This window comes from Monodon monoceros, unplaced genomic scaffold (assembly GCF_005190385.1).
Source record: "Monodon monoceros isolate NGI ecotype Baffin Bay Population unplaced genomic scaffold, NGI_Narwhal_1 Super_Scaffold_9, whole genome shotgun sequence".
In the NCBI taxonomy this organism is placed as follows: domain Eukaryota; kingdom Metazoa; phylum Chordata; class Mammalia; order Artiodactyla; family Monodontidae; genus Monodon; species Monodon monoceros.
In genome coordinates, this window is record NW_021703786.1 from 7998093 (window position 1) to 8024407 (window position 26315).

Sequence of the window (26315 nt, forward strand, 5' to 3'; positions counted from 1 at the left end):
CACACACACACACACACACACACACACACACACACACACACACACACACACAAGAGAGAGGAGAAAATATGATTTAGTTCCCAGATTTTTTTTCATTTAAAAAATAATTTCTGGACTTCCCTAGTGGTCCAATGGTTAAGAATCCGCCTGCCAGTGCATGGGACATGGGTTCGATCCCTGGTCCAGGAAGATCCCACATGCCACGGGGCATCTAAGCCTGTGCACCACAACTACTGAGCCCATGCTCTAGAACCTGCGAGCCGCAACTACTGAGCCCACACATCACAACTACTGAAGTCCACGTGCCTAGAGCCCAAGCTCCAAAACAAGAGAAAAACCACCTCAATGAGAAGCCCACGCACTGCAATGAAGAGTAGCCCCACTCGTCACAACTAGAGAAAGCCCGCATGCAGCAACAAAGACCCAACACAGCCAAAAAATAAAAATTTATAAATAAATTTATTAAGAAAAGAAAAGAAAAAGGCTGCACAGAGCAATGAAGACCCAGGGCAGCCAAAAAAATTATGATGATAATAATAATTTCCAAAATGACATACTTTGGCTTATGTAGAACTCTTTAGAAATTTGAAGGCATGGGTGCTGGAACAACCACCAGGAAAGGGCTAGAAAATGATGGCCCAGTTTCAGAATGGTGGTACTCTTATTTTTCCAGCTAATAGTACATACCAAAGGTTAACTGTCCAATACTACCGGAAGGCTTATTATACTTAGAAAGAAACAAACAAGAAACGATGGTCCTTTTAATCCTCTCTCTATAATCCTGACTCCCATTTGCCAAAGGCAACCCTATCCACTTTTGTAACTGTTTCTGGTGTTTACCTCCATGTTTCTAAGTAACATGTTTATAATACTCTTCCTTTTTTCTTCCCCCCAATGGGTTAAACATTATATAAATTTAGACAACTGCTGATTTCCACTTTCTTTCCTTCTGTCTCCCCAATATATCATAATTTTTAGTTAAATAAACATTCAGTGTTTATACTATAAAATATTGTGTAACAGCTGAACATACAGTATTACTATGATTTCACTTCTTTTATCGTAGAACTTTTTTCCTAGACTTTTTTTCTTTTTTTTTGCCACGCCCTGCAGCTTGTGGGCTCTTAGTTCCCCAGCCAGGGATCAAACCCAGGCTATGGCAGTGAAAGCACCAGGTCCTAACCACTGGACCTCCAGGCAATTCCCCCTCCTAGACTTTTTTTTTCTTAATATTTTATTATTTAATTATTTTTAAACACAAAGTTTTTAAAATATTTATTTGTCTGCATCGGGTCTCAGTTGCGGCGCACAGGATCTTTCATTGCAGCACACAGGCTTCTCTCTAGTTGTGGTGTGGGCTCAGTAGTTGCAACAGGCAGGCTCTCTAGTGGTGCGTGGGCTTAGTTGCCCCACGGCATGTGGGATCTTAGTTCCCTGACCAGGGATCGAACCCGCATCCCCTGCATTGGAAGATGGATTCTTCACCACTGGACCACCTGGGAAGTCCCACCCCCTCCCAGACATTTTTAATATGCTTACTTTTTCAAGCTCTTATCAGTAACTCGGCCCTAACTTTACAGAAAAACAGCAAATTCTGCTCATAATGATCAAACACACTAGGTAATTTATCCATTTCTTTTTTTTTTCCTCTCTCCCTGTTTATTTTGGTCTCTGCTCTTCATGGTAAAGACTTTTCCTAAAATGATTGATGATCCTTGGCTGTTATTTATCAAAGGAATACACAAAAAAGATAATTGATTGGCAGCTCAAAGTAGTGGAGGTGGATATTGTCAACCTGTGGGCACCACAGTGGGTAATTGATCATCAAGGACTTGGCCACTTTGGGTAGAACCCCAAATGTCAATATCTGTAGGTCTTTTTTCTTGGGCCAGTCAATTTCCCTGGAGAAGAATCTTCTAGTCTCCTCCAGGAGGAATGAGAGATGTGGGGGTTTGAGGCTGAGAATTAAGCTTGGTGGCCTGTAGGACTTCCCTGGTGGCGCAGTCGTTAAGAATCCGCCTGCCAGTGCAGGGGACACAGGTTCAAACCCTGGTCCGGGAAGATCCCACATGCCGCGGAGCAACTAAGCCCCTGCGCCACAACTACTGAGCCTGTGCCCTAGAGCCCATGAGCCACAACTACTGAAGCCCATGTGCCACAACTACTGAAGCCTGCACGGCTAGAGCCTATGCTCCACAACAAAGAGAAGCCTCTGTAATAAGAAGTCCGCGCACCACAACAAAGAGTAGCCCCCACTCGCCACAACTAGAGAAAGCCCGCGCGCAGCAACGAAGACCCAACGCAGCCCAAAAAACAAACAAACAAAAAAAACTTGGTGGCCTGTATTTTGGGAGCGGAGCTGAGGAAGGGGATTGAAAGTCTCACTTTTCAGTTAGGATCATCCCCTATCTTCTGTATAGTGACAGAGACATGACCCTGCTATGCTTGGTGACCCAAATTCAGCACCTCTAGGTTCAACTTCTCCAGAGAATAAACCTGTCCATAAAATGAAAGCCAGGACACTGCCTGGCTGTAAGGATGGGAGGGCAGAAGTCAAAGGCCTATCCAATTCTTATAAAGACTTTTAATCAATCCAACTTAAGCCCTACCCCAAACCTTCAAAGGAACTAGGTGCTTTCAAGTCCCGAATCTTCTCAGAGTTCTGGGAATGGTCTTGCTTCCTGTTGGCTTCCCTACCAGGCAGGCAAGCCTCAGCTTTCCTCTGCTTTGCCAAGTCAGTTACTACTACTTGTAGATGATTTAGTTCACATCTATCATCTATTATAGGGTCTACTCCCATTCTTCGTCCTGTGGGTTTATGCCTTTTTTATTCCTTTACTGCCTTTTTCATGATGTTTTCATCATGCTCCACCAGTAGTGTGCTAATAAATATTTATAAATATATATACATAATTTTATTATAAATTACTGATATTATATACTGTTATGATATATAACATATTTATTATAAGCAATGATAAAATATATAATACTCATAAATTTCATAGCCAATTGATTCTCACAAAATGCTATTATTGATTTTTATAGACTTCTTTTATTTGTAACCAACCTGTGGTTGCAATTTATGAACAAGCTTAGTCCTGATATGAATGTTGGTTGATATTTTCATTTACTCTGTGAAGTAAGACAAAAGCAAAACACAAAGATATATTTTGGAACTTCACTTCAGTAAGCAACCTCTGATGAATCAGATAATAATTTTCAAGTACTGGAATAATACTCCTCAATTTTTTTGTGCTATTCACAATGTAACTACAGACAAGATACACTTTTAAGTTTAATCTGCACTATTAACATTCTTTTCATCACTTTCTTAACAATCAACAAAATAATAAACCAAGCCTTAATTTGTAGTGTTTTATAATAGCCGTGGTGTAAATTCTCCCATCATGGGCAATTTCAAGTTTCCAATATGAAGTCACTGAATGTGCAGTTGGGAAAAAATGAGCAATAATACACCATTCTAAAGCATTTTCACTGTATAGATACAATCAGGTAAAAAAAAAAAAAAAAAAAACCCAAAACCTCAAGAGCATACATAATAGTAAGATCATTAAGGAGTGGTGAGTTTTGTGTATTGATTATCTTTTAAAATATAAATTACCTAATTGTAAGTTTATATAACTTAATTTAAATGGTAGATTTGTTTAACAACTGGCTCACAGACTTCCTAAAAATGTAAAAGTCAGGACTAATCCCAACACACCACTGGAGTGGAGGTTAAGGTATAGAGTCAATCCACTGAGTTTAACCAGAACATCCAGCTCCTTTCTAAAGTCTGTTTTCATAACTGAGGGATTGATTGGTGAATGTAGGAAAAAGGGAGGCCGGAGGCCAGTTCTCTGTGTCAGTTTGCTCTCTAACAAAAGACATCAAGGCAGGTGAGAGAGGGAACAGGAACAGAATGGGGGAGGGCTGTGAAGGGGCAGACGGAAGACAGGAAGGGGAGGTTACTGGGGAAATCTCAGATTCTGGGGATCCCAACCAGTGAACTCTGGGCCTTGGATAGAGGTTTCCAGTGACATTTCTTGACAGATAGTCTTGGCCATGGATTTGATGAGGTTTAATTTCTTTTCCAAGCAACCATAAGTTTTTTGTTGCTTCCTGAGGCTTTCCTAAATATCTTCATTCAGAGTATTTTTGTTTTGTGGGGTTTTTTTTTAATCCTGTAGATATACCTTGTGTTTAATAATCCTCACTTAGCCTTTATTCATTATTTCAGTAGAAAGGAAAAGTGATGCAATAAAGGTGAAATCAGGTGTCTTGGGATATGTCTCCCAAGCCTGTAAGAACAGTTAAGAAATACACTGTTAATCTGAGGTCTGGCAATTTGTTAAATAAGATGCTATCAAGAAACTTTACTCCTAGACCAGTTGTTGACATACGTTCTGTCACCCATTGCCATGGAGGGTGCCCTCTGTGAGTCCAGTGCTCTTGCAACTAAAACATTTCTTAGTTTTTACTATCCACATTGGAGCTGGGGGAGGTTCTTCAGCCCTTGGAACCTGAGAGCTGAGCAAGCATAGAGCTACATACCAAGTGCTGGAGGGTTACAGGGTGAACAAAAGTGGAATGAATGTGTATTTTAAAGACCAATTGTTCCTATTCAAATGTAAGTTTGAAGAGAAGGAGGCCCAGCCCTTGAGACCAGTTTTAGTTCTGCTACTTGAATAAGGACATCTTTGTTCCTCAGGTAGCAAAAACTGAAACCAGCAAAGCACTTCTTCACATCACACCAGCTCTGACTTAATTTTCTTCAGGAAAGGATTCTGGGTTAAAATCTAAATATACTGGTTAGTGTTTAAAAGTGCTTTAAAATAAATGTTTTGAAACACCCATGTCTTAGATTTGGGGCAATTGTTATTTTGTTGTATATCACCTATTCTACTATTGCATCACAGTGTTTTAGGAAGAAAGCGGTCTTTGGAGACTTATGAATCTGGACTTAATGCTTTATTGCATTACATTGGATAAATCATCTCATCTTTCTAAGCCTCAATTTATTCTTATGTAAAAATGGGAATAAAAATCCTCTTCCTCAGGAAAAATACCTTGCACGGTAATGAAGATTCACTGAAAAAATGTATGTGAAGGTGTCTAAAAGTAAATGGGCATTATATAAATGGTTAGTTTTGTTTTTCTTTCACTACCAACTCAACTTTGTACATTGGAATCTCAGTAAATGTTACCAGCAAAGAAATTTACTTCCTTTTAATAACTGACATAACCCAACTGTAGCCATCTTCTCTATTATTGTTACCGAACCAAACTCAGGTCCACTTGCCCAACTCAGAGCAAAGCTGATCAACTGACACCAGGTTGTGGTGAAGGAAAGTACAGTGTTTATTGCAGGGCACCAAACAAGGAGAAAGGGCAGCTAGTGCTGAAAAGTGCCAAAGTCCTCGATGGCTTTCAGGCAAGGATTTTTTTTGGCTGCATCACACAGCATGCGGGAGTTCCCAGAACGGGGATCGAACCCACACCCCCTGCAGTGGAAGCGTGGACTCTTAACCACTGAGCCACCAGGGAAGCCCAGGCAAGGATTTTTAAAGGCAGCATTAGGGGTGAGAGTAATAGGATGCCTGATCAGCTGGCGGACTTTCAACTTTTTGGTTGGTGGTAAGGTAACAGGGTGATATCTGGGGAATCTTAATCATCAACATTTATGGTTCTAACCAGTCTGGGGTCTAAGTGCTGGCGGTCAGCATGTAGTAACCATCTTTTACCTGGGGGGTGTGGTCTTAGATTCTGCAGGACAACACAAAGATATGCATCAGATCATTATATATATTCCTTGAGGAGGAACTAGGAGTCCTGTGACTCTGTTTTATCTCTGAACTATTGTTTAACCTATCATTGTTTCTGCATTCCCTCACTTCTCTAATTAGTAACTGCTTGAGTCTGCTCTTTGGAACTTGAGGAAGGCTTAGGAGACTGAAGTCTTTTTTCTACAAACAAGAGAAAGGGAACAAAAAGAGCTTTTGTACTGGGAAGGCCCTGAAAGGTCCTGCTTGATTTCATTATAAAGAAAGGGAAATTCACTTGACTTAATGAAGAAAAGCAAAACAAGCAAAACAAAAACAAAATTAGAGAGTAATATAATGCCAAAGCCAAGGTATCTCTAGAGATAGTTTAAATCTGGGTTTAAATTTTCCTCCAGTTTAGGGTGATCTTGGGTGGCTGTCAGGTGGCTCCAGCCTGCGGTGGCTTGAAGTGGGACCTCAGTTCCCTGACCAGGGATTGAACCCTGACCACAGCACTGCCCTGGTGCTTGTCTGCTTTGAAGAAAGAATTCGGCAAAGAGACAAAAAGTAGTGAGGCAAGTAACATGCTTATTAGGAGAGAAGATACATGCAGAGAAAGCACGGGTGAACTCAGAGAGCAAGAGAGAGAGAGCGGCACACACTTTTGGGGTGGATTATGTTACTTATATGGGGGCAGTTCTGGGTTACCTCTGGCCAATCATCTTGCTTTGTCTGACTTTGAGTCCATGTTTGGTCTGGCACAGGGCCCTCCCCTGTGTGCATGCACATCTTTTAGCCAAGATGGATTCCATTTTTGGTCTCTGAGGAGTTAGCAGAACATATTATGGTCTGGCTCCCCCTCCCCAAGGATCCTTTTTGCACATGTGTCGCTTGGGGGTCTCCTTGACCTCAAGAATGAGAAATATGTGGTCTCTTTAGCTTTTTATCCAAACAGAACTCAGCTCCTTCTTGCTCCTGCCATTATCTTCATCTTGAAATATCTGTCTACAGGGGACAGATTCCAGCTGCTCAGCCTGGGGCCCATCTATCTCCTGCCTCAAGGGGACTCTGGGTTGCTGGTGGTGACCTATTTCCTAACCAAGGTGGCGGTTACAAGGATGTGTTCACTTTGTGATAATTCATTGAACTGTAGTTCGAACTTGTGTATTTTCTATGTATATGTATTATTCCTCAATAAAAAATGTAAAAACAAATTTTCTCTACAGAAACCATGCCCAAGTTCAAGCAACGAAGAAGAAAGCTAAAAGCCAAAGCGAAAAGATTTTTCAAAAGAAAAGAGGCCTCTCACTTTCAGTCTAAGCTAGTTACACCTCCCCCTCCGCCACCCTCACCAGAAAGGTAAGGCGTAATGTGGAACAGAGAAATTATTAAAAATCTGATCATTTTAGGAACAAGTTACCAGATTTAGCAAATAAAGATACAGAACACCCAGTTAAATTTGAATTTCAGATGAACAATGAATGATTTTTTTGTATTGTCCCATGCAACATTTCTAACATACTTATACTAAAAAATTATTCACCCTTTATCTGAAATTAAATTTTAACTGAGCATCCTGATTTTATGTAGCAATCATAGCTTAAGAGTTGAAATGAAGTAAAAATCACAAGGAATTGTGTTTGAGGTGCTCAGTAACTATTTTCTACTTTCCTAGTCGATTTAATTGTATAAACCTGGTAACTAAGTGATGAAAGAGGTGTATATGACTAAAACTTAAATCTTTATTTTGGTAAAGTTTGATCATTTATTCTCTGGGACTCAGGGCTTAAATGTGTTATTAAAAGAGACTCTAAAATCTAAGAACTCTAAGGCATTAGGTTTCACAATAACATATTTATACATTTTTTGTTAAAGGTCTCTTTAAAGAAAAAATTTTAAAACAAACAGACCCTCAAAAAGCAGTAGCCATGATACCATCCTTGACTCCTCTGTCTCCCGAATGTTGCAAAAGCCTTCTAACTGGTCTTCCTGCTCTGCCCTTGCTGCCTCTGCAGTGTATTTCAACATAGCAGCCAAAGTGAGCCTGTTAAAATCATTTCATATTGCTCCTCTGCTTAAATTCTCCAAGGTCTTCCTCTATCAGAGTAAAAATGAAAATCCTTTGTATGACCAACAAGACCTTTATGGTCTGACTCACATTATCTGTTAATCCTCTTCCTTCAATCTTTCCACCCTAGTCATCTGGCCTCCTTGCTATTCCTCAAACACCTCAGACAAACTCCCACCTCAGGGCCTTTGCACTTACTATCACTCTTGCCAGGAATGCTCTTATCCCAAATATTTGCTCTGCTAGTTTCTTCACTTCCTTGACGTTTGTTCTCAAAAGTCACCTTTTCGGTGAGACATTCCCTGGCTACCCTATCTAAATTTTCACCTCCACCCAACGTTTCACATTCCCTTTCTTGCTTTATCTTTTGCTCCTTAGCATTTGTTCACTACCTAACAACCCACATATATTATTCATTTAGTTATTTTTACCTTTCTTCCATGAAACTGTAAATTCTATGAGGGCAGGATTTTTATCTATTTTGTTCATTACTAAATCTCGGATACCTATTTGTTTACTATGTTGTTTTATTTATTACTATTTATTTACTCAATAAATATTTGTTGCATAAGTTAATCTGGGAATTCTAGAAGTAAATGAAGAATTTGGCTTTAGATAGTCTCTGCTCCTGAGTCATACTATAAAACTAACTTGTTATTTAATTAGAGGCTGTTAATTCCAACTTAGGAGTTTTTGCTTTGTTTGGTTTTGTTTTTCCTACAGAGTGGTTATTCCTTCAACAGATACACCCCTTAGCAGAAGCTGGCTAAGACCGTCCTGGAACTTCAAATTTCCCAATTTTAAAGATGCAGTAAAGCTTTGGACAAATAGAGTATGGTCTATATACAACTGGTTTCAGAACTGCATGGCCTGGGTATGGGTTTGACATACATATTTTCAGCATTATGGTTTTTCTGCATACTGGGTGTGTGTGTTCATGTGTGTGTGTGCTCAGGTCAGCAGACACTCAGGCTAAACTCAGATGAAATGAAATTGTGTGGTCATGTCTGCCCTCAATTTTTTTTTTTTTTTTTGGCTGTACGCGGGCCTCTCACTGTTGTGGCCTCTCCCGTTGCGGAGCGCAGGCTCAGCGGTCATGGCTCACGGGCCCAGCCGCTCTGCGACATGTGGGAACTTCCCGGACCGGGGCACAAACCCGTGTCCCCTGCATCGGCAGGCAGACTCTCAACCACTGTGCCACCAGGGAAGCCCAATTTTTTTTTTCAATAAAAAAAATTTTTTTAATTGAAATATAGTTGATTTACAATGCGTTAGTTTCAGGTGTACTGCAAAGTGATTCAGTTACACACACACATACACACATATTTTTCATAGTATTTTCCATTATAAATTATTATAAGGTATTGAATATAGTTTCCTGTGCTATACAGTAGGTCCTTGTTATTGCCTTCACTTCTATAAAACATACATCAAACCACTTTCTTGTCCTTATCATATTGCTCATTGGATTCAGACTTGATTATTTTTTAATTTCAAGAGTTTGGAAGTATTGAAAGACACCATCTTTCCATCCCATTTCTGCCACCAAGAACTTCATAGTCTAAAACAACGGTTTCGCATTTTGGAAAGTGAATTACACAAGCTCCAGGAAGCATTGAAGGTTAGTGTTATCAAATGAAAAACAAATCCAGAATTAGGTAAGGAGGGAAGGGGTTGTCCCCCATTGGAACCCCAGTGTGCTTTTACTAGAAGGAGGAGTGGCTACAGGCTAGTGCTAGTTCTGGGCATGTCTGCTCTCAGGTCTAGTCCTTAAACTTCAGAAGCTCTGCTCTGTATTGGAGGGGGGCTGACCCCTGCAGGCTACATTTCCCAAGCTCCATGTCATCTGGCTCCTGGTGTGCTGGACTAATGGGAGACACTGATGAGAGATTAGAAGGAGAGAGAGGATGGGGTATTTTTCCCCTTTGTTCTCTGTGTTGGGCAATTTCTCCAGCAATGGTTGTTGTTGCCTCCCTAACTCCAGCTCCCACTAGGTAAGTCAACCATGTTTCTAGATTCTCTGGGTTAACCCAGCTCCAGAGATCTGATTATACTGTCCTTCTCTTTGGCCATGCAGTGTCAGGGTGTTCATGGCTTTATGCTGTTGCTAATCTCTGGGATGCCTCACTGTCCCCTGCGTGCTTCTCAGCTCTTCCATCAGCAGTATAACCAACTCACTATATTACATGTCCCCTCTTCTAAATACTCAGGGTGGTTTCTATTTTCTTGACTGATATAGGCAGGAAAAAACTATAAATATCCACTCTCTCCGAACTCCCCTAAGCAGGATCCCTATTCTCAGTGTCTAAAACCTAAAGAATAAACATTGTGCTCATTGGTTTGGAGAGACACTTCTGGGATTACACCCCTACTTCCAGAATTTGTGCCTCAAGATGAGCTAACCAGAGGAGGAAAGGCAAATCACCTCATGACCTGGACTTCACAACCTGGACCTCAGTTTCTTCATCTATAAAGTGGGGAAGATGCCATCTGTAGTGAGCTGAATGATGGCCCCCCAAAAGATATGTCCAAGTCCTAATCCCTGGAACCTGTAAATATTACCTTTTTTGGGAACAGGGTCTTTGCAGATATATAATTGAGTTAAGGATTTTGAGGTGAGGAGATCATACTTTATTATCTGGGTGGACCCTCAATCCAGTGACAAGTGTCCTTATAAAAGACACACAGAGTAGAACATACAGAGAAGAGGAGAAGCAATGGGACCACAGAGGCAGAGAGTGGAGTCATGGGGCCTCAAACCAAAGGATGCCAGTAGATTCCAGAAGCTGGAAGAGACAAGAAACAGATGCTTCCCTGGAGCCTTCATAGGGAGTGCAGTCCTACTGACACCTTGATTTCAGTCTTCTAACCTCCAGGACTGTGAGAGAATGAATTTTGTTTTAAGCCACCAAGTTTGTGATACTTTGTTACAGCAGCCTGTAGTATGCCCCCTCACTTCTTAGGGTCGTTGTATTCATTTGCTAGGGCTGCCATGACAAAGTAGCACAGACTGGGTGACTTATACAACAAAAATTTATTTTCTCCCAATTTTGGAGGCCAGAAGTCTAGGCTCAAGGTGTTGGTAGGGCTGGCTTCTTCTAATGCCTCTCTCCTCGACTTGCCTTCTATGTCCTCAGATTGTCTTTTCTCTGTGCACGTGCATCCCTGGTGTCTCCTGTTTGTTCAAGTTTCATCTTTATATAAGGACACCAGTCACATTGGATTAGAACCCACCCTAATGGCTCCTTTTAATTTAATCACTTCTTTAAAGGCCCTATCTCCAAATACAATCACATTCTGAGGTACTGGGGGTTGAGGGTTCAATATATGAGTTGCAATGGGGGAGGACAATTCAGCCCATAACAGTCATGTTCCAGGCCCTTGAACTTTTTTATCAGTTCCTTGAATATACTATATTCTTGGTTGTATTAAGTGTTTTTCCCTCTGCTAGGAACTCTTCCCCCAGTTTTTATCTCCCTTCTTCACCTGGTAAAGCTAAATTCATCTTTGAGATCATGGCTAAATATCACTCCCCAGACCTCTGACTATTCATGCTCACAGCACACTTCATGGCTCTTATTGAAGTATTATTTTGGTTTGTTTTGAATGTGTTTTGTGTATGTTTAATGTCTTGTCTTCCTCGCCGGACTGTCAGCTCGATGAGGTGACAGACAGGGCTCATATTGTACCCACAGTGCCTGGCATATAGCACACACAAAACAAATATATGAATGAATGAATGAGCTTGTGATAAATGAGAAAATATTACGGAGCATATGGTATACTGAGAAAGCATTCAATACATGGTAGGTATGGTTTTGATGACTCAACCATAAGAACCAAATAAATCTGTTCTTCAGTTGCCAACTGTAACGTTTTCTTCCAGGCCGTCTCAGAAAATTCTTCCTGTCCAAGCTGTGGTCAGATGTGTCACACGCGTGGTAAACTTACAAATGTGCCTGCATGTGCTCTAACCACCCCTGGAGACCCCGAGGCTGTACTGCCCACCTCACTGCCACAGCCAGCCAGTCGTCTTCCTCCGCCCCCGCCTCCGCCCCCGCCCCCGCCCCCGCTCCCGCTCCCTCCGCCTCCACCACTGACAGCACCTTTGCTGCTCAGAAAATCTGATCTCACTAAAGCACATCAGGTAAAAAACAATCTAGTAAAGGTGTGTTTTGGTCAGTGTGTAATGAAGGAGTACAGCCAGGTGTCCTTTTAAGGCTGGGCTAAGGGCTTTGACAGGAAGGGCTGCATTTTGTTCTGTTTCCATATCTTAATTATGTCAATTATTGTTTTTAAAGACACAGTCCTCTGAGAGATCACGAAAGTGGGATTTAGAAATGAAAGTGATTTTTTTTCAAGGATAAATGAATGAAATCCAGCAAGGTGGGAGATTCCTGTTGGATTCTTTACAAAAATGGAAATCTCTCTGGGAAACCAAATTAAAAACAAAGATAGCTTAGTGAGTGAAGTCAGAATAAAAAGAATTTGTGGATCCTAAAGTATAATGCCATTAGGCTGGAGAACCAGTCTCCATTAGAGTTACTTATCTTCCAAGAGGACCAGAGTATTTGTGAATCACTAAGATAGGCCTGGCCCTATTTAAAAATCTGCTGAATTTTCACTACAGATATATTTGGTTGAAAATGGCTGAATTAAATGCAGAGCCTATTGTTACATTTGCCCTAATATATACCTCTTTGAGTATACGTCCTTCCTCTATGGGAACTGAGTCATCCTTTTAGGGAGTTCAGGCAAAACTTCATTTTGTTTTTTTTTTTAACTTGCTCTTTAAAAAATTTTTTTTGATTAATTAACTTATTTTTATTTTTGGCTATGTTGGGTCTTCATTACCGCGCGTGGGCTCTCTCTAGTTGTGGCGAGCGGGGGCTACTCTTTGTTGCGGTGCACGGGCTTCTCATTGCAGTGGCTTCTCTTGTTGCGCAGCACAGGCTCTAGGCGCGTGGGCTTCAGTGGTTGTGGCACACGGGTTTAGTAGTTGTGGCTCGCGGGCTCTAGAGCACAGGCTCAGAAGTTGTGGTGCACGGGTTTCGTTGCTCCATGGCATGTGAGATCTTCCCGGACCAGGGCTCGAACCCGTGTCCCCTGCATTGGCAGGTGGATTCTTAACCACTGAGCCACCAGGGAAGTCCCCAAAATTTCGCTTTGATTTAAAGAACTCCTTCATCTCCTGTCCTAAGACTCCTAAGGAGGATGCATAGTTATAAGGAACTAGCCCATCTCTTACTATCAAAGCCTTACATTTTGGTGAATACTTTTCAATAGCCTTAGCATCCATGGATACTGAAAACAGAATTGTTCTTGGTTGAGTGGAAAGAATTTGATAGGCTCCTAGGGGAAATAAGAGTTAATTTTTAAGTTAATTTTTAAAGAGTCTTTAAAAACTAGATTTGGATTTGCATTTGACTAGATGTCCTGGTTCCAATTTGAATTCTAACCTCTCCATGTATTTTAAGGCTGGACCATTAAAAAAAAATGTACCCATGCATATAACAGTTAAAGATCTACTGACTGTGAAATTAAAGAAGACACAGAGTTTTGATGAAAGGAGGAAGGTAAGATGTCATTGACCAAACATGTGGTCTTTCGGCTTTTAACCTGGTTGTCCCTTAATGGAAAATAAGCATAAGTCTTAAATATAGAAACCATTCTGAGGTAAGTACTTGATTTTTATTTTTTTGAGTAATTTTGGATCTCCTCAACAAAATAGGTAAATCCCCAAATTATTTAATTAGGCAGTTTTATCTACCAACCATTAGTTTGAAGGGGCAGAGATATACTTTGAAGCTTTGGAATAAAAATTGAATAGATATATCTTACACATATTCAGCACTCAAATATTTATTGTTTTAGTATGTTTACATTTTGAATGCTATTTTTAAATGTGTTTTTAATAGTATCTCATTTTGTGATTAAAGCTTGTACCATCACCAAAGGCACAGAATCCACTAGTTACTGTCTCTGACCTGCGGTGCGTTTCCCTGAAACCGAAGTCCAAAGTGTTATCAACTCGAGTTACAAATGTCTTAATGTAAGGAAATACACAGTACTACACTCTACTGCTACTTAAATTAATGATTTTTTGCTTATTTCTAACTTTAAAAGTTACATATGATCATTGAAAATTGAAATCTACAGAAACGTTTCAAGAAGAAAACAAAAATCATGCAAATAATCCTATCATTGGAGATAGCCACATACTGTTAACATACTGTTGTTTATCATTCTAGTCTTTCTCTGGATATATACTCTATTATTTCCATTTCATGATGCTGTTTATTACAAAATACACCATTGATTTAATAACAGATTTGGGAGGGAAATATTATCAGGAATTTTCAAAGCAGCACAATTTCAGAAATAAGAAAATAAGAAAACTAGTTTTCTTGGAATTAATGAAACATGATATGTTTATGTTTTGGAATCAATGAAATATGATATGTTTATGTGTGTACCTGTGTATAATCATATTATACATATAGATATGGGTTTTCCCATTAATATGTCATGAACTTTCCCATATCTCATTAAAAATTAGTTTAAACCATCATTTTGACTTCTTCAATAGATGCAGTTTTTTAATATGTGAATTTCATAGATAAAATCCTGTTTTGAGACATTTAGGTTGTTTGTGATTTTTTTTTTCTATAACTCTTCAATAAACATCCTTGTCCATCATCTGTATGCATAGCTGAGTTTTGCCCTAAGATGGATTCTTACATGTGTAATTACTGAGTCAAAAACTATTACTTATTAGAATCACTATATCACTTTATGCTCCTATCTGCATCTACTGCTATTTTTAAATGTAATAAATAGTAACAAATGCAACAAACTACTTTCTAGGATGTTGCCTATAGAAATGACTGCTTTGCTTTGGAAAAATTATAAAATCTGGCAAGCTCTAACTTTTGTATCTTTATTTTATCAGTACTCCTGGTAAAAGCCAGTTAGATCTGCGAAAACTACTCAGAAAAGTCGATGTAGAGAGGTAATCCACTCTCCTATCTTTATGCTTTCTAAATTCACTTGAAAATTCAGCATAAAACACAGCTCCTAATATTTTCAATACCTTTGCAGGAGCCCAGGTGGAACCCCACTTACCAATAAAGAAAATATGGAAACAGGAACTGGGCTGACCCCAGTAATGACCCAGGCCTTGAAGAGAAAGTTTCAGGTAAGCCTTTAGGGGAAAAAAGACTTTGGATCCTTTTCTTCAAATGTATTTATTTAGAATCATAATCTAAAGCATCTTTCTTAATAATAGTAATTTTAAAACAGTTCCTTATGCTTTATAAAGCACTTTCATATTTAGGCTTCAAGAAATTCTATGAGATAGCTAGGATTATCATCTCCACTTTAGCAATGAACGTCTGGCTTTATTAATTTCATTAATAAGTATTTATTAAGCATTTCCTATATGCCAGACACTGTGCTGGAGTACCAGGGGTATAGCAAAAACAGACACAGATCTGCTGTCTTGGATCTTTCGGTCTAGTGGGGAAAGTAGATATTAATCATATAATCACAATTTGTATAATTTTGCACTGAAGTAACTTCTGTGAAGGAAAGGAACAAGATTCTGTTGGGGGGAACTTGATCTAGCCTGGATGATCTAGGAAAGATTCCCTTAGGAAGGGATGAGGTAAGACTTGAAAGATGAATAGGCATTAACTGGAGAGGGTACCTGTGGAGTGAGCCCAACTTGGATGTCAGGGAGGAGAGCTCTAGGGAAAAAGAACAGCAGGTGCAAGGGTCTCATGGTGGGAGGGATCACAGTCTATCTGAGGAATTGAAAAGTGGCCGGTGTGGCTGTAACAGAAAGATAGGAATAGAGATGGGGATAGGAGTCAGATCAGGCAGAGCTGGTAAGAAAAGGTCTTGGCAGCTTTCTTCTTTGTCACCTACATGTATGACCCATACACCAAAATCCAGTGCATCAGCTGGCCCTTGTGTGATTTCTTCCAAACCCTATTTGTCTCATCTCCCTGATCACCTCTATCATCAGATCTGTGAGAAGGAGCCATCCTTCCACCACCCCTGCTAGAGTGCTGGGGCACAGGGCTGCTGGCCTCTTTGGCTATGAAGCTTATATTTCCATCTCCCTCTGGGCCAAGAGACACACCACAAACTCCACTGCAGACACTCTTCCCACCCCAGCACTGTCCTCCCTTCCTTCATTCCCTTGTTAAGAATCAGTGCCTTTTGCAAAAGAAATAAAAGCAAAAATAAACAAATGACAACTAATCAAACTTATAAGCTTATACACAGCAAAGGAAACCATAAACAAAACAAAAAGACAGCCTACAGGGACTTCCCTGGCAGTACAGTGGTTAATACTTCACCTACCAATGCAGGGAGTGTGGGTTCGATTCCTGGTCAGGGAGCTAAGATCCCACATGCCTCTAGACCAAAAAACCAAAACATAAAACAGAAGCAATAATGTAACAAATTCAATAAAGACTTTAAAAATAGTCCACATCAAAAAAATCTAAAAAAAACAAAAAAGACAGCAGAATACAACCTGAATTTAAAAAAAAAAAAAAAAAAAGGCAACATACAGACTGGGAGAAAATATTTGCAAACAATGTGACTGACAAGGGCTTAATTTCCAAAATATACAGACAGTTCATGGAACTCAATAACAAGAAAAACAAACAACCCAATCCAAAAAAATGGGCAGAAGACCTAAATAGACATTTCTCCAAAGAAGACATACAGATGGGCAACAGGAACATGAAAAGATGCTCCACATTGCTAATTATTGGAGAAATGCACTGGTCAGAATGGCCATCATCAAAAAGTCTACAAATAATAAATGCTAGAGTGGGTGTAGGTAAAAGGGAACACTCCTACACTGTCGTTGGAAATGTAAATTGGTGTAGCCACTATGGAAAACAGGATGGAGATTACTTAAAGAACTAAAAATAGAGTTACCATATGATCCAGCAATCCCACTACTGGGCATATACCCAGAAAAGACAAAAACTCTAATTAAAAGAGATACATGCACACCAATGTTCATAGCAGGACTATTTATAATAGCCAAAACATGGAAGCAACCTAAATGTCCATCAACAGATGAATGGATAAAGAAGATGTGGTACACACACACACACACACACGCAAACACACACACACAATGGAATAGTACTCAGTCATAAGAAAGAATGAAATACTGCCATTTGCAGCAACACAGATGGACCTAGAGATTATCATACTAAGTGAAGTTAGGCAGAGAAAGACAAATATTATATATCACTTATATGGAATCTAAAAAAAAATAATGCAAATGAACTTACTTACAAAACTGAAATAGACTCACAGACATAGAAAATAAACTTACAGTTACCAAAGGGGGGGGTGGGGGGAGGGATAAATTGGGAGCATGGGATTAACAGATACACACTACTATATATAAAATAGATAAACAACAAGGATTTACTGTATAGTGCAGGGAACTATATTCACTATCTTGTAATAACCTATAGTGGAAAAGAATCTGAAGCTGTACACCTAAAACTAATACAACATTGTAAATCAACTACCGTTTAAAAAAGAGAATCAGTGCCTTTTGCGGGACAGCTTTGTTTCCCTCTTGCCGATAAACTTGGTCCTCCTGGGCACTATATGACCTTCTTTGGAGGTGTGACTGCATTCCTCTTTCTTCCTTTTGGAAAATCCAATAGGAGTCCACCCCCAGATCCTTGGTAATACCGCAAATTGTGATGGGCAGAGGGAAGAACCCTCACTTCCTTTCTTTGTTTAGCTCTAGGATCCTTTTTGTCCCTGCCCTACCCCATAACTACTATAGTGGGTTGGGTAATGTGGAAACAATTAAAAATATAATGAACAATAAACCCATATATTGAGCAATGACATCAAAAATCACACATAAGACCTATGCCATATGTTGTGCTCCTCAGAATCCACTTACTAGAAGATATCTAGTAAAAACTGTTGTTAGACATGGAATGACTTTTCCCACTCCTTAGACTTCCTTTTTCGTTTAATTCTGAAGCAATTGTATTAGTTAGGCTTTGCATTTGCCTACTCGTAATAGAAATCTGACTATAGTGACTTAACCAAATAAGGCCTTATTTTTATTTTCTGCATATTGCCTTGGGAAATAGGCAGTGCATAACGGGTACAGCAGCTTGACCATGTAATCACCTCTCTTCCATCCTTAATATGTGGCTTTTATCCTTACGGTGCAGAATATCAACACTTCCTGAAGCCTCACGTCCACATTGTAGGCAAGATAAGAAGGGCAAAGGGCAAAAGGGTGTGCTAGCTAAACTGCCCTTCATCTCTTTAAACAGGGGATATCCAGGAACTTCTGATAATATCAGGGAAGCTGGGAAAAAGTGGTTTTTAGAAACCAGATGCATTGCTGCCTTGCATAAAATCTGGGTTTTGTTAGTGAGGAGGAAGAAGAGCTGTGCTGGCCACAAGAACATAATTCATATTATACTTGGGACCTTTGTTTTTTTTCATAGCTGGCTCACCCTAGAAGCCCATCTCAAACTCTGCCACTTTCTACAAGCAGCTTTGATGAACAAAATGATGCCACCTCTGCCTGACTCCATATGATGATCCATAAAATATACGGATAATATTATCCCAATCCTTTTTTTAATGTAGTATGTATAAATAATTATATTAATCTATAATTAATTCGAAGAATTAAAATATGTATGGAGCCCATACATACTGTAGTATAAAGCAAGTATTAGGATATTTTCTGGTTTACATGATCAATAATAGAACAGATGGGAAAATGCAATGCCCAAAGTGATGTTTATCCTGGAATTACCAAATTTAGGTTGGGGAGGTTATTCAAGTTTAACTAGATAACTCTAATTTTTACTCTATAGGTGCAGTTATGACATTAAGAAAATAACCTGGTGCCCATTCATCTTGGGTAGTCTCAGGTAATTGAAAAGCAAAGTATTTCAGCCTGTAAAGTTCATGCATTCATTAAGTGCTACAAACTTAACCATAAAAAACAGACCCTCCAGATTTTATTTCTGTTCCCTATAATCAATTAAGAAGTAAAACCATCCCCCATTCAAACCTAACTGTTCCAAAAGAATTTGAAACAAAAACTCCAATGTGACCTTAAAAATTAGAATATCATGGGACTTCCCTGGCGGTGCAGTGGATGGGACTCCGCTCTCCCAATGCAGGGGGCCTGGGTTCAATCCCTGGTCAGGGAACTAGATCCTGCATACATGCTGCAACTGAGAGTTCGCATACTGCAACTAAGGAGCCTACATGCTGTAACTAAGGAGCTGGCAAGCTGCGACTAAGGAACCCTGGAGCCACAGCTAAGGAGCCTGCCTGCTGCAACTAAGACCCGGCGTAACCAAAACAATAAATAAATGGTTTTTAAAAAAATTAGAATATCATTTCTAGCATCTTAGGTAGGTAGTTATATCTAGCTTACTGAAGTCTGAGATATTCCTCACTTTGATATCTGCTATCCACATTCATGTCGCTAAATATAAATTTCTTTTTTTAAATTAATTTATTTATTTTTATTTATGGCTGTGTTGGGTCTTCGTTTCTGTGCGTGGGCTTCCTCTAGTTGTGGCGAGCGGGGGCCACTCTTCATCGCGGTGCGCGGGCCTCTCACTATCGCAGCCTCTCTTGTTGCGGAGCACAGGCTCCAGACGCGCAGGCTCAGTAGTTGTGGCTCACGGGCCCAGCCGCTCTGCGGCATGTGGGATCCTCCCGAACCAGGGCTCGAACCCGTGTCCCCTGCATTGGCAGGCGGACTCTCAACCACTGCGCCACCAGGGAAGCCCCTAAATATAAATTTCATGAAGACCTCAACAGGAACCTTGTGTTTTCCACAGTGCCCCACCAAGGATTCTCTGAAGTCCATAGCAGGTTCACTGTGAGATCTGATTCCCTGTCCTCAGCCACCTATTGATTCAATAACAGTGATCATGCACACCTCACTGGATTTTGCTTTTTCCTGACAGTACAGGGTTGACAGATTTAGCAAATATAAACACATGACACCCCATCAAAGTCTAATTTCAGATAAACAACAAATAACTTTTAAGTATAAATATGTACCATTAAACAATGAATTTTTTGAAGTTTAAATATGTCCCCAATATTGCATGGGACATATTTATGCTAAAAAATTATTCGTTGTTTATCTGAAATTCAAATTCAACTGAACATCCTATATTTTATTTGGCAACCCTATCAGTCAGTCTTCTACAAAGTTGCCAATTTCTGGGAGCCCCCAGTTTGTCAGACATGTCTACTTAGCAGTAGACACTACTCTAGCTTCAGCCAGGACCCCTAATCACTAATGCGATAAATATGGAAGAAGAGGAACTCTCATTAGGGTAAGTGTGACTCTGAAGGCACAGGATTAGCTTTGATGCTGATAACTTCCGCTGCAGTTCCAAGAATAAGGATAGCAGCTCCTCATGGAGGGGAAACAAGGAGTGGCCGTTTTTCACTGAACTTTCTAGCCCGACAGGAAACAGCTACATAAGATGATATCTCTGAAATATCCCCTGGTTATCTCAGGCTAGAAAGATATTTTAGCAATTTCCCCAAAATGCCTATATTTCCTCAGATAAATATAGCTTTGAGATGCCAAATACAGTTTTGTGGAAAGTCACCAAACTGGAAGGCAGACGTGGGGACAGTGTTCTTGTTTTCATGAGACCCACATTTATATTTACATTTATGTATGCAAATTAAACAGATAATGGAAGTTAAGAAATATATCTGTTTCTGGGATTCCCTGGTGGCTCAGTGGTTAAGAATCCGCCTGCCAATGCAAGGGTCATGGGTTCGAGCCCTGGTCCGGGAAGATCCCACATGCCACGGAGCAACTAAGCCCATGTGCCACAACTACTGAGCCTGCGCTCTAGAGCCCGCGAGCCAAACTACTGAAGCCCACGTGCCTAGAGCCCGTGCTCCGCAGCGAGAAGCCACGCAGTGCAATGAAGAGTAGCCCCCGCTCGCCACAACTAGAGAAAGCCTGTGCACAGCAACGAAGACCCAATGTAGCCAAAAATAAATAAATTTATATTAAAAAAAGAAATATGTTTGTTTCTAATAATTTTTTTAAACCTGCTACTATGTTTATATTAAGTGAAATTAAAGGGAATAATCACTGAGAATAAAGCCAGTGAGTATTTGTAAATATTTTCTGGGACATTTATAATGTTTATAATATTAATAAACCACTGTGTACTGTATCAATTTATTTTAAATGATTTGATCATTCTTGTGAGATAAAGGTTCATTTTTAAAAAAAACTATAGAAATCCTATAGATAAACATTTGTAAAGCTGCTATTACCGTTGTACCAGTATTGAAGTGTGTTCTATCTTACATCTCTTACTAATTTTATGACAGGTTTTATACTGTACCCATTTGAGAATCCTGTAACTGCTATGGCCTCATTAAATTGTTGCTGATCATATGCTTCCAGTGTTTATTTTGAGACTGAGCCTTTGGTCTTTCTCTTCTTTAACACTTTTTTACTAGAAAAATGTTTTTATTTTTAATAAAAAAAAGTATTTATTAGAAATATATAAATTATAAATTTATAATTTATATAAATATATAAATTAAATCATAAAACACTCATATAAACACCAAAAAAGGGACATTTAAGTGCCTAGAAATCCTGCCTGTGTCCCTCCCTTATCTTAATACCTTTCCTTAAGAAGTAACTATGAAGGACTTCCCTGGTGGCGCAGTGGTTAAGAATCCACCCGCCAACTCAGGGCACACAGGTTCGAGCCCTGGCCTGGGAAGATCCCACATGCTGTGGAGCAACTAAGCTTGTGTGCCACAACTACTGAGCCTGTGCTCTAGAGCCCGCGAGCCACAACTACTGAGTTCACAACTACTGAAGCCCACACGCCTAGAGCCCACCGCAATGAGAAGCCTGCGTACGGCAAGGAAGAGTAGCCCCCGCTCGCCGCAACTAGAGAAAGCCCGTAAGCAGCAATGAAGACCCAACGCGGCCAAAAATTAAATAATTAATTAAAAAACAAACAAACAAAAAAACCCCCAGTAACTACTGATCTGCTTGCTTTTTTTTTTGCTTTGCCTTCTAAGTATGCACCCCTAAATGCTATGGTTTATTTTGCTCGCTTTTGAACTCTATAAATAGAATCATACATTATATATTCTTTTGTTTTTGGCTTCTTTCAATCTACATTTAAGATTCAACCATATTATTGTGCAATGCTATAGATATTATTTTTGATGTATGAATATAGTTATTAATTGATTTTGTTGTCAATGGACATTAAGGTTGTTTCTAGTTTTTGGCTATCATGAGCTATGCATGCCATTTTGAACATTCTTGAACATGTACATTTATGCAAGTGTTACTTTAGTGTGTATATCTAGGAGTGGAACTGCTAGATTATAAAGCGTGCCTATTTTCTAGATACTGTCAAACTGGTTTTCCAAGTGGTTGTACCAATCAATCTATGGTCCCTTCAGCAAAGTATGAGAGTTGTTACTCTTGTTTTCTTCTAGAGATTCTTTTTTTTTTTTTTTTACATCTATTGGAGACACAGACCTACTAGAGAATGGACTTGAGGATACGGGGAGGGGGGAGGGGTAAGCTGGGACAAAGTGAGAGAATAGCATTGACATATATACACTACCAAATGTAAAATAGATAGCTAGTGGGAAGCAGCTGCATAGAGTCTTTTCAATTTGGTTTCTCAACATTTTGTTTACTTGGGAAATCTATACAAATGGATGTGGTTAATATACACTATTTTTCCTGGATGTGTAAGTCAAAGAACTGTTAAAATTATAGTAGCAAAGTCACATACTAAACATAGCAAATAATCTACATGATGAGGATCACAATATAATTTATGTGGATAAACATGTACAATTTCTTATCTTAGTTGGCTTTTAGAAGAGAGATAGAATCTGGACATATAGAAGTAGAGAAGCGAACAAGTAAAAACCAAATAGACAAACAAAATTTTTAAAAATACATTTGAAAGCCCACCTCTACTCCTTTCTAAATTCTTGTTAGTAAATAAGTGTTGATTGAGAATAATTTATGGAAGACCAACACAGCTTAATATATTAAAAACACCATCACCAGGACTTAGGGCCCCTCCCTTCCTTTGAGAATTAAATGATAATTCTTCCCCCTAACCACTTTTCTTGCGATATAATTGACATATAATGTATTTGTTTAAGGTATACAACATAATGGTTTGATATATGTATCTATTGCAAACTGATTTCCACAATAAATTTAGTTAACCTTGGTCACCTTATATAGTTATAATATTTTTCCTGTGGTGAGAACTTTTAAGATGTATCTCTTAGCAACTTTCAAATATACAATATTGTTAACTGTGTAGAGTCGCCACGAAGTACATCACATCCCCAGAACTTATTTACCTTATAACTGGAAGTATGTACTTTTTGACCACCTTCATCCATTCCCCTCCTACCCGTCATCCACCCCACTACCCCACCCACCTCCTCATCTGACAACCACCACTTTGTTCTCTGTTTCTGTTAGGTTTTTTTTTTTTAGATTCCACAGATAAGTGAGATCATGCATAAATGAGATAATTCTTGGTAAGGACTTAGCACAGAGACATACACAGAGTAACTAATCTGTTTGATTTTTATTGTGATCATTTTTTGACATCCAAGTAAGAGCTCATTAAACACAAATTAATCTCATCTCTACTTTAAAGCTAGAGTATTTTTCTTAAAGTAATAAATCTTAACTATTTGAACTTCCAGCCAGCTAAATCAAACATTGAATTAAGGCTTTCCACATTTCTTCAAGGAAGAATTTTTTTAATATTGCACATTGAAGAAAGTGTTCATTGTAGAAAAATTAGAAAATAGAGATATAAAAATAAGAGTATGTCCACCCAAAAACCTGCCTACAGACGTTTATAGGAGCTTTATTCATAATTTCCAAAACTTGGAAGCAATTAAGATGTCTTTCAGTAGGTGAATAGGTAAATAAACTGTGGTACATCCAGATAATGGAATATTATTCAGCACACAAAAGAAATGAGCTAGCAAATCATAAAATACACGGAAGAAACTTAAATGCATATTACTAACTGAAGGGAGCCAATCTGAAAAGGCTATGCACTGTATGTATGATTCCAACTATATGACGTTCTGGTAAAGACAAAACTGTGGAGACAGTAAAAGATCAGTGGTAGCCAGGAGTTTGGGGGAAGGGAGAAATGAATAGGTAGAATGCATAGGATTTTTAGCGCAGTGAAACTATTCTATATGACACGTTAATGGTGGATACATATCCAAACCCAGAATGCACAGCACCAAGAATAAACCCTAATGTAAACTATGAATTTGGGAGTGATAATGATTTGTCAAAGTAGTTTCAGAGATTGTAACAAATGAACCACTCTGCAGCCCAGTGTTGATAGTAAAGGGACCTATGACTGTGTAGGGGCAAAGGGTATATGGGAACTCTGTACTTCGTGCTCAATCTCGCTATGACCCTAAAACTGCTCTAAAAAAAATCCATTTTTTTAAAAAGCAGGGAAAAAAGGAGTAAAGAAAAAAAATTAAACAAATCCTAACACATTTTAAACATTTTGGTATATATTCTTCTGAGTTTGATAATATTTTATTGTTGTTGTATTCCATAAACCTTTCAAAATCCCTGCCTTTTTTTTTCCATTGATACGAGTCAAGAAAGAAATCTGTTCACCTTGCTTTGAAAGGTGTTTTTAAAGTGGTGTTTCTCAAACTATAAAGTGTGTACAAATCATTAGGATTTATTGAAATTCATGTTCTGATTAGTAGGTCTGGGGTGGGGACTAAGATTCTGCATTTCTAACAAGCTCCTTCTTTGGGCTGCAGACTAATCCTTCTACAACAAGGTTCTGGAGCTTAAAGTGAAACAGTTTCCTACTTTTAGAAGAGTGATTTGACACTCTTTTTTGTGGAATTATTTTATTCCTTGAACTGCAAACTAACTGCTTCCAAGATGCTCGACATTGCTAATTATTAGAGAAATGCAAACCCAAAACTACAATGAAGTTATCACCTCTCACCGGTCAGAATGGCCATCATCAAAAAGTCTACAAATAATAAATGCTACAGAGGATGTGGGGAAAAGGAAACACTCCTACACTGTTGGTCGAAATGTAAATTGGTGCAGCCATTATGGAAAATAGAATGGAGGTTCCTTAAAAAATACTAAAAATAGAGTTACCATATGATCCAGCAATCCCACTCCTGGGCACATACCCGGAAAAGATGAAAACTCTAATTTGAAAAGATACATGCACCCCAATTGCACTATTTACAATAGCCAGGACATGAAAGCAACCTAAGTGTCCATCAACAGATGAATGAATAAAGAAGATGAGGCATATATAATATCATATATATGTGACATATATATGACATACACACACACATAATGGAATATTACTTGGCTATAAAAAAGAATAAAATATTGCCATTTGCAGCAACATGGATGGACCTAGAGATTATCATACTGAGTGAAGTAAGCCAGATAGAGAAAGACAAATATTATATCACTTATATGTGGAATCCAAAAAAAAAAACACAAATGAACTTATTTACAAAACAGAAATAGACTCTCAGACATAGAAAACAAACTTATGGTTACCAAAGGGGAAAAAGGAGGGGGGGTAAATTAGGAGTATGGGATTAAGAGATACACAGCACTATATATAAGATAGATAAATAACAAGGATTTACTGTATAGCACAGAGAAATATACTCAATATCTTGTAATAACCTATTATGGAAAAGCATCAGGAAAAAATATGTATAACTGAATCACTTTGATGTACACCTGAAACTAACGCAACATTGTAAATCAACTACACTTCAATACAAATAAAATAAAATCACTACTGGTAGTGAAAAAAAAGTTGGAGGTGAGATGAGTGGGTGGGTGTGTAGTTGTTTGTCAGAAAGAAAATACGATGTAGAAAGGATTAAGAGGTTAATGTGGTGAGGACAATAAACCTGTTGTAGATGCTCTATAAATATTTGACAAGAATTAAATCTAGCATAGTGTGAATATAATTCCTTTTCTAAACTACTTACTTCTGCCTTTATCTTGCATGTAATGTCATTTTAGATTGTCACAAACACAGCTCTCCTTTTCACTAAAATGATTTTGTAACTTTTAACATTCATTAAACGTTTTGTCTATCAAGAAGAACAAACAAAAAAAACCCCTAACTGCTTCTAAATGTCTTTCTGATATTTCAATTCCTACAGTCTCCGGTTAAGGAAAATCTTAAATCAGCTGTGCTGTAGGACTAGGTAAAACCTTGGTGAAGAACTATGACAGGAGAAGCGAGAGGCGGAACCTAAAGTGAGAGGAAAGCAGGAACTGAAGAAGCGGAGGAGGGATTTCAAACTTGGACGAGAGCCGGTTCTGTTTACCGGAG

General features: G+C 38.9%; 1 protein-coding gene across 1 annotated transcript in view; it reads left to right on the forward strand.

Moving 5' to 3' along the window:
• The window catches only part of PRR11 (proline rich 11), a 24022-nt gene extending 5461 nt beyond the window's left edge, over window positions 1–18561 (forward strand). The window contains exons 2-10 of the mRNA XM_029212686.1: window positions 6992–7124; window positions 8557–8707; window positions 9332–9454; window positions 11720–11980; window positions 13311–13409; window positions 13773–13885; window positions 14786–14845; window positions 14935–15031; window positions 18354–18561. Coding sequence (XP_029068519.1) covers window positions 6997–7124; window positions 8557–8707; window positions 9332–9454; window positions 11720–11980; window positions 13311–13409; window positions 13773–13885; window positions 14786–14845; window positions 14935–15031; window positions 18354–18437 — 1116 coding nt within the window. The 5' untranslated portion in view covers window positions 6992–6996 and the 3' untranslated portion in view covers window positions 18438–18561. The remainder of the gene's footprint in view (window positions 1–6991; window positions 7125–8556; window positions 8708–9331; window positions 9455–11719; window positions 11981–13310; window positions 13410–13772; window positions 13886–14785; window positions 14846–14934; window positions 15032–18353) is intronic.
• The last annotated feature ends 7754 nt before the right edge of the window (window positions 18562–26315 follow it).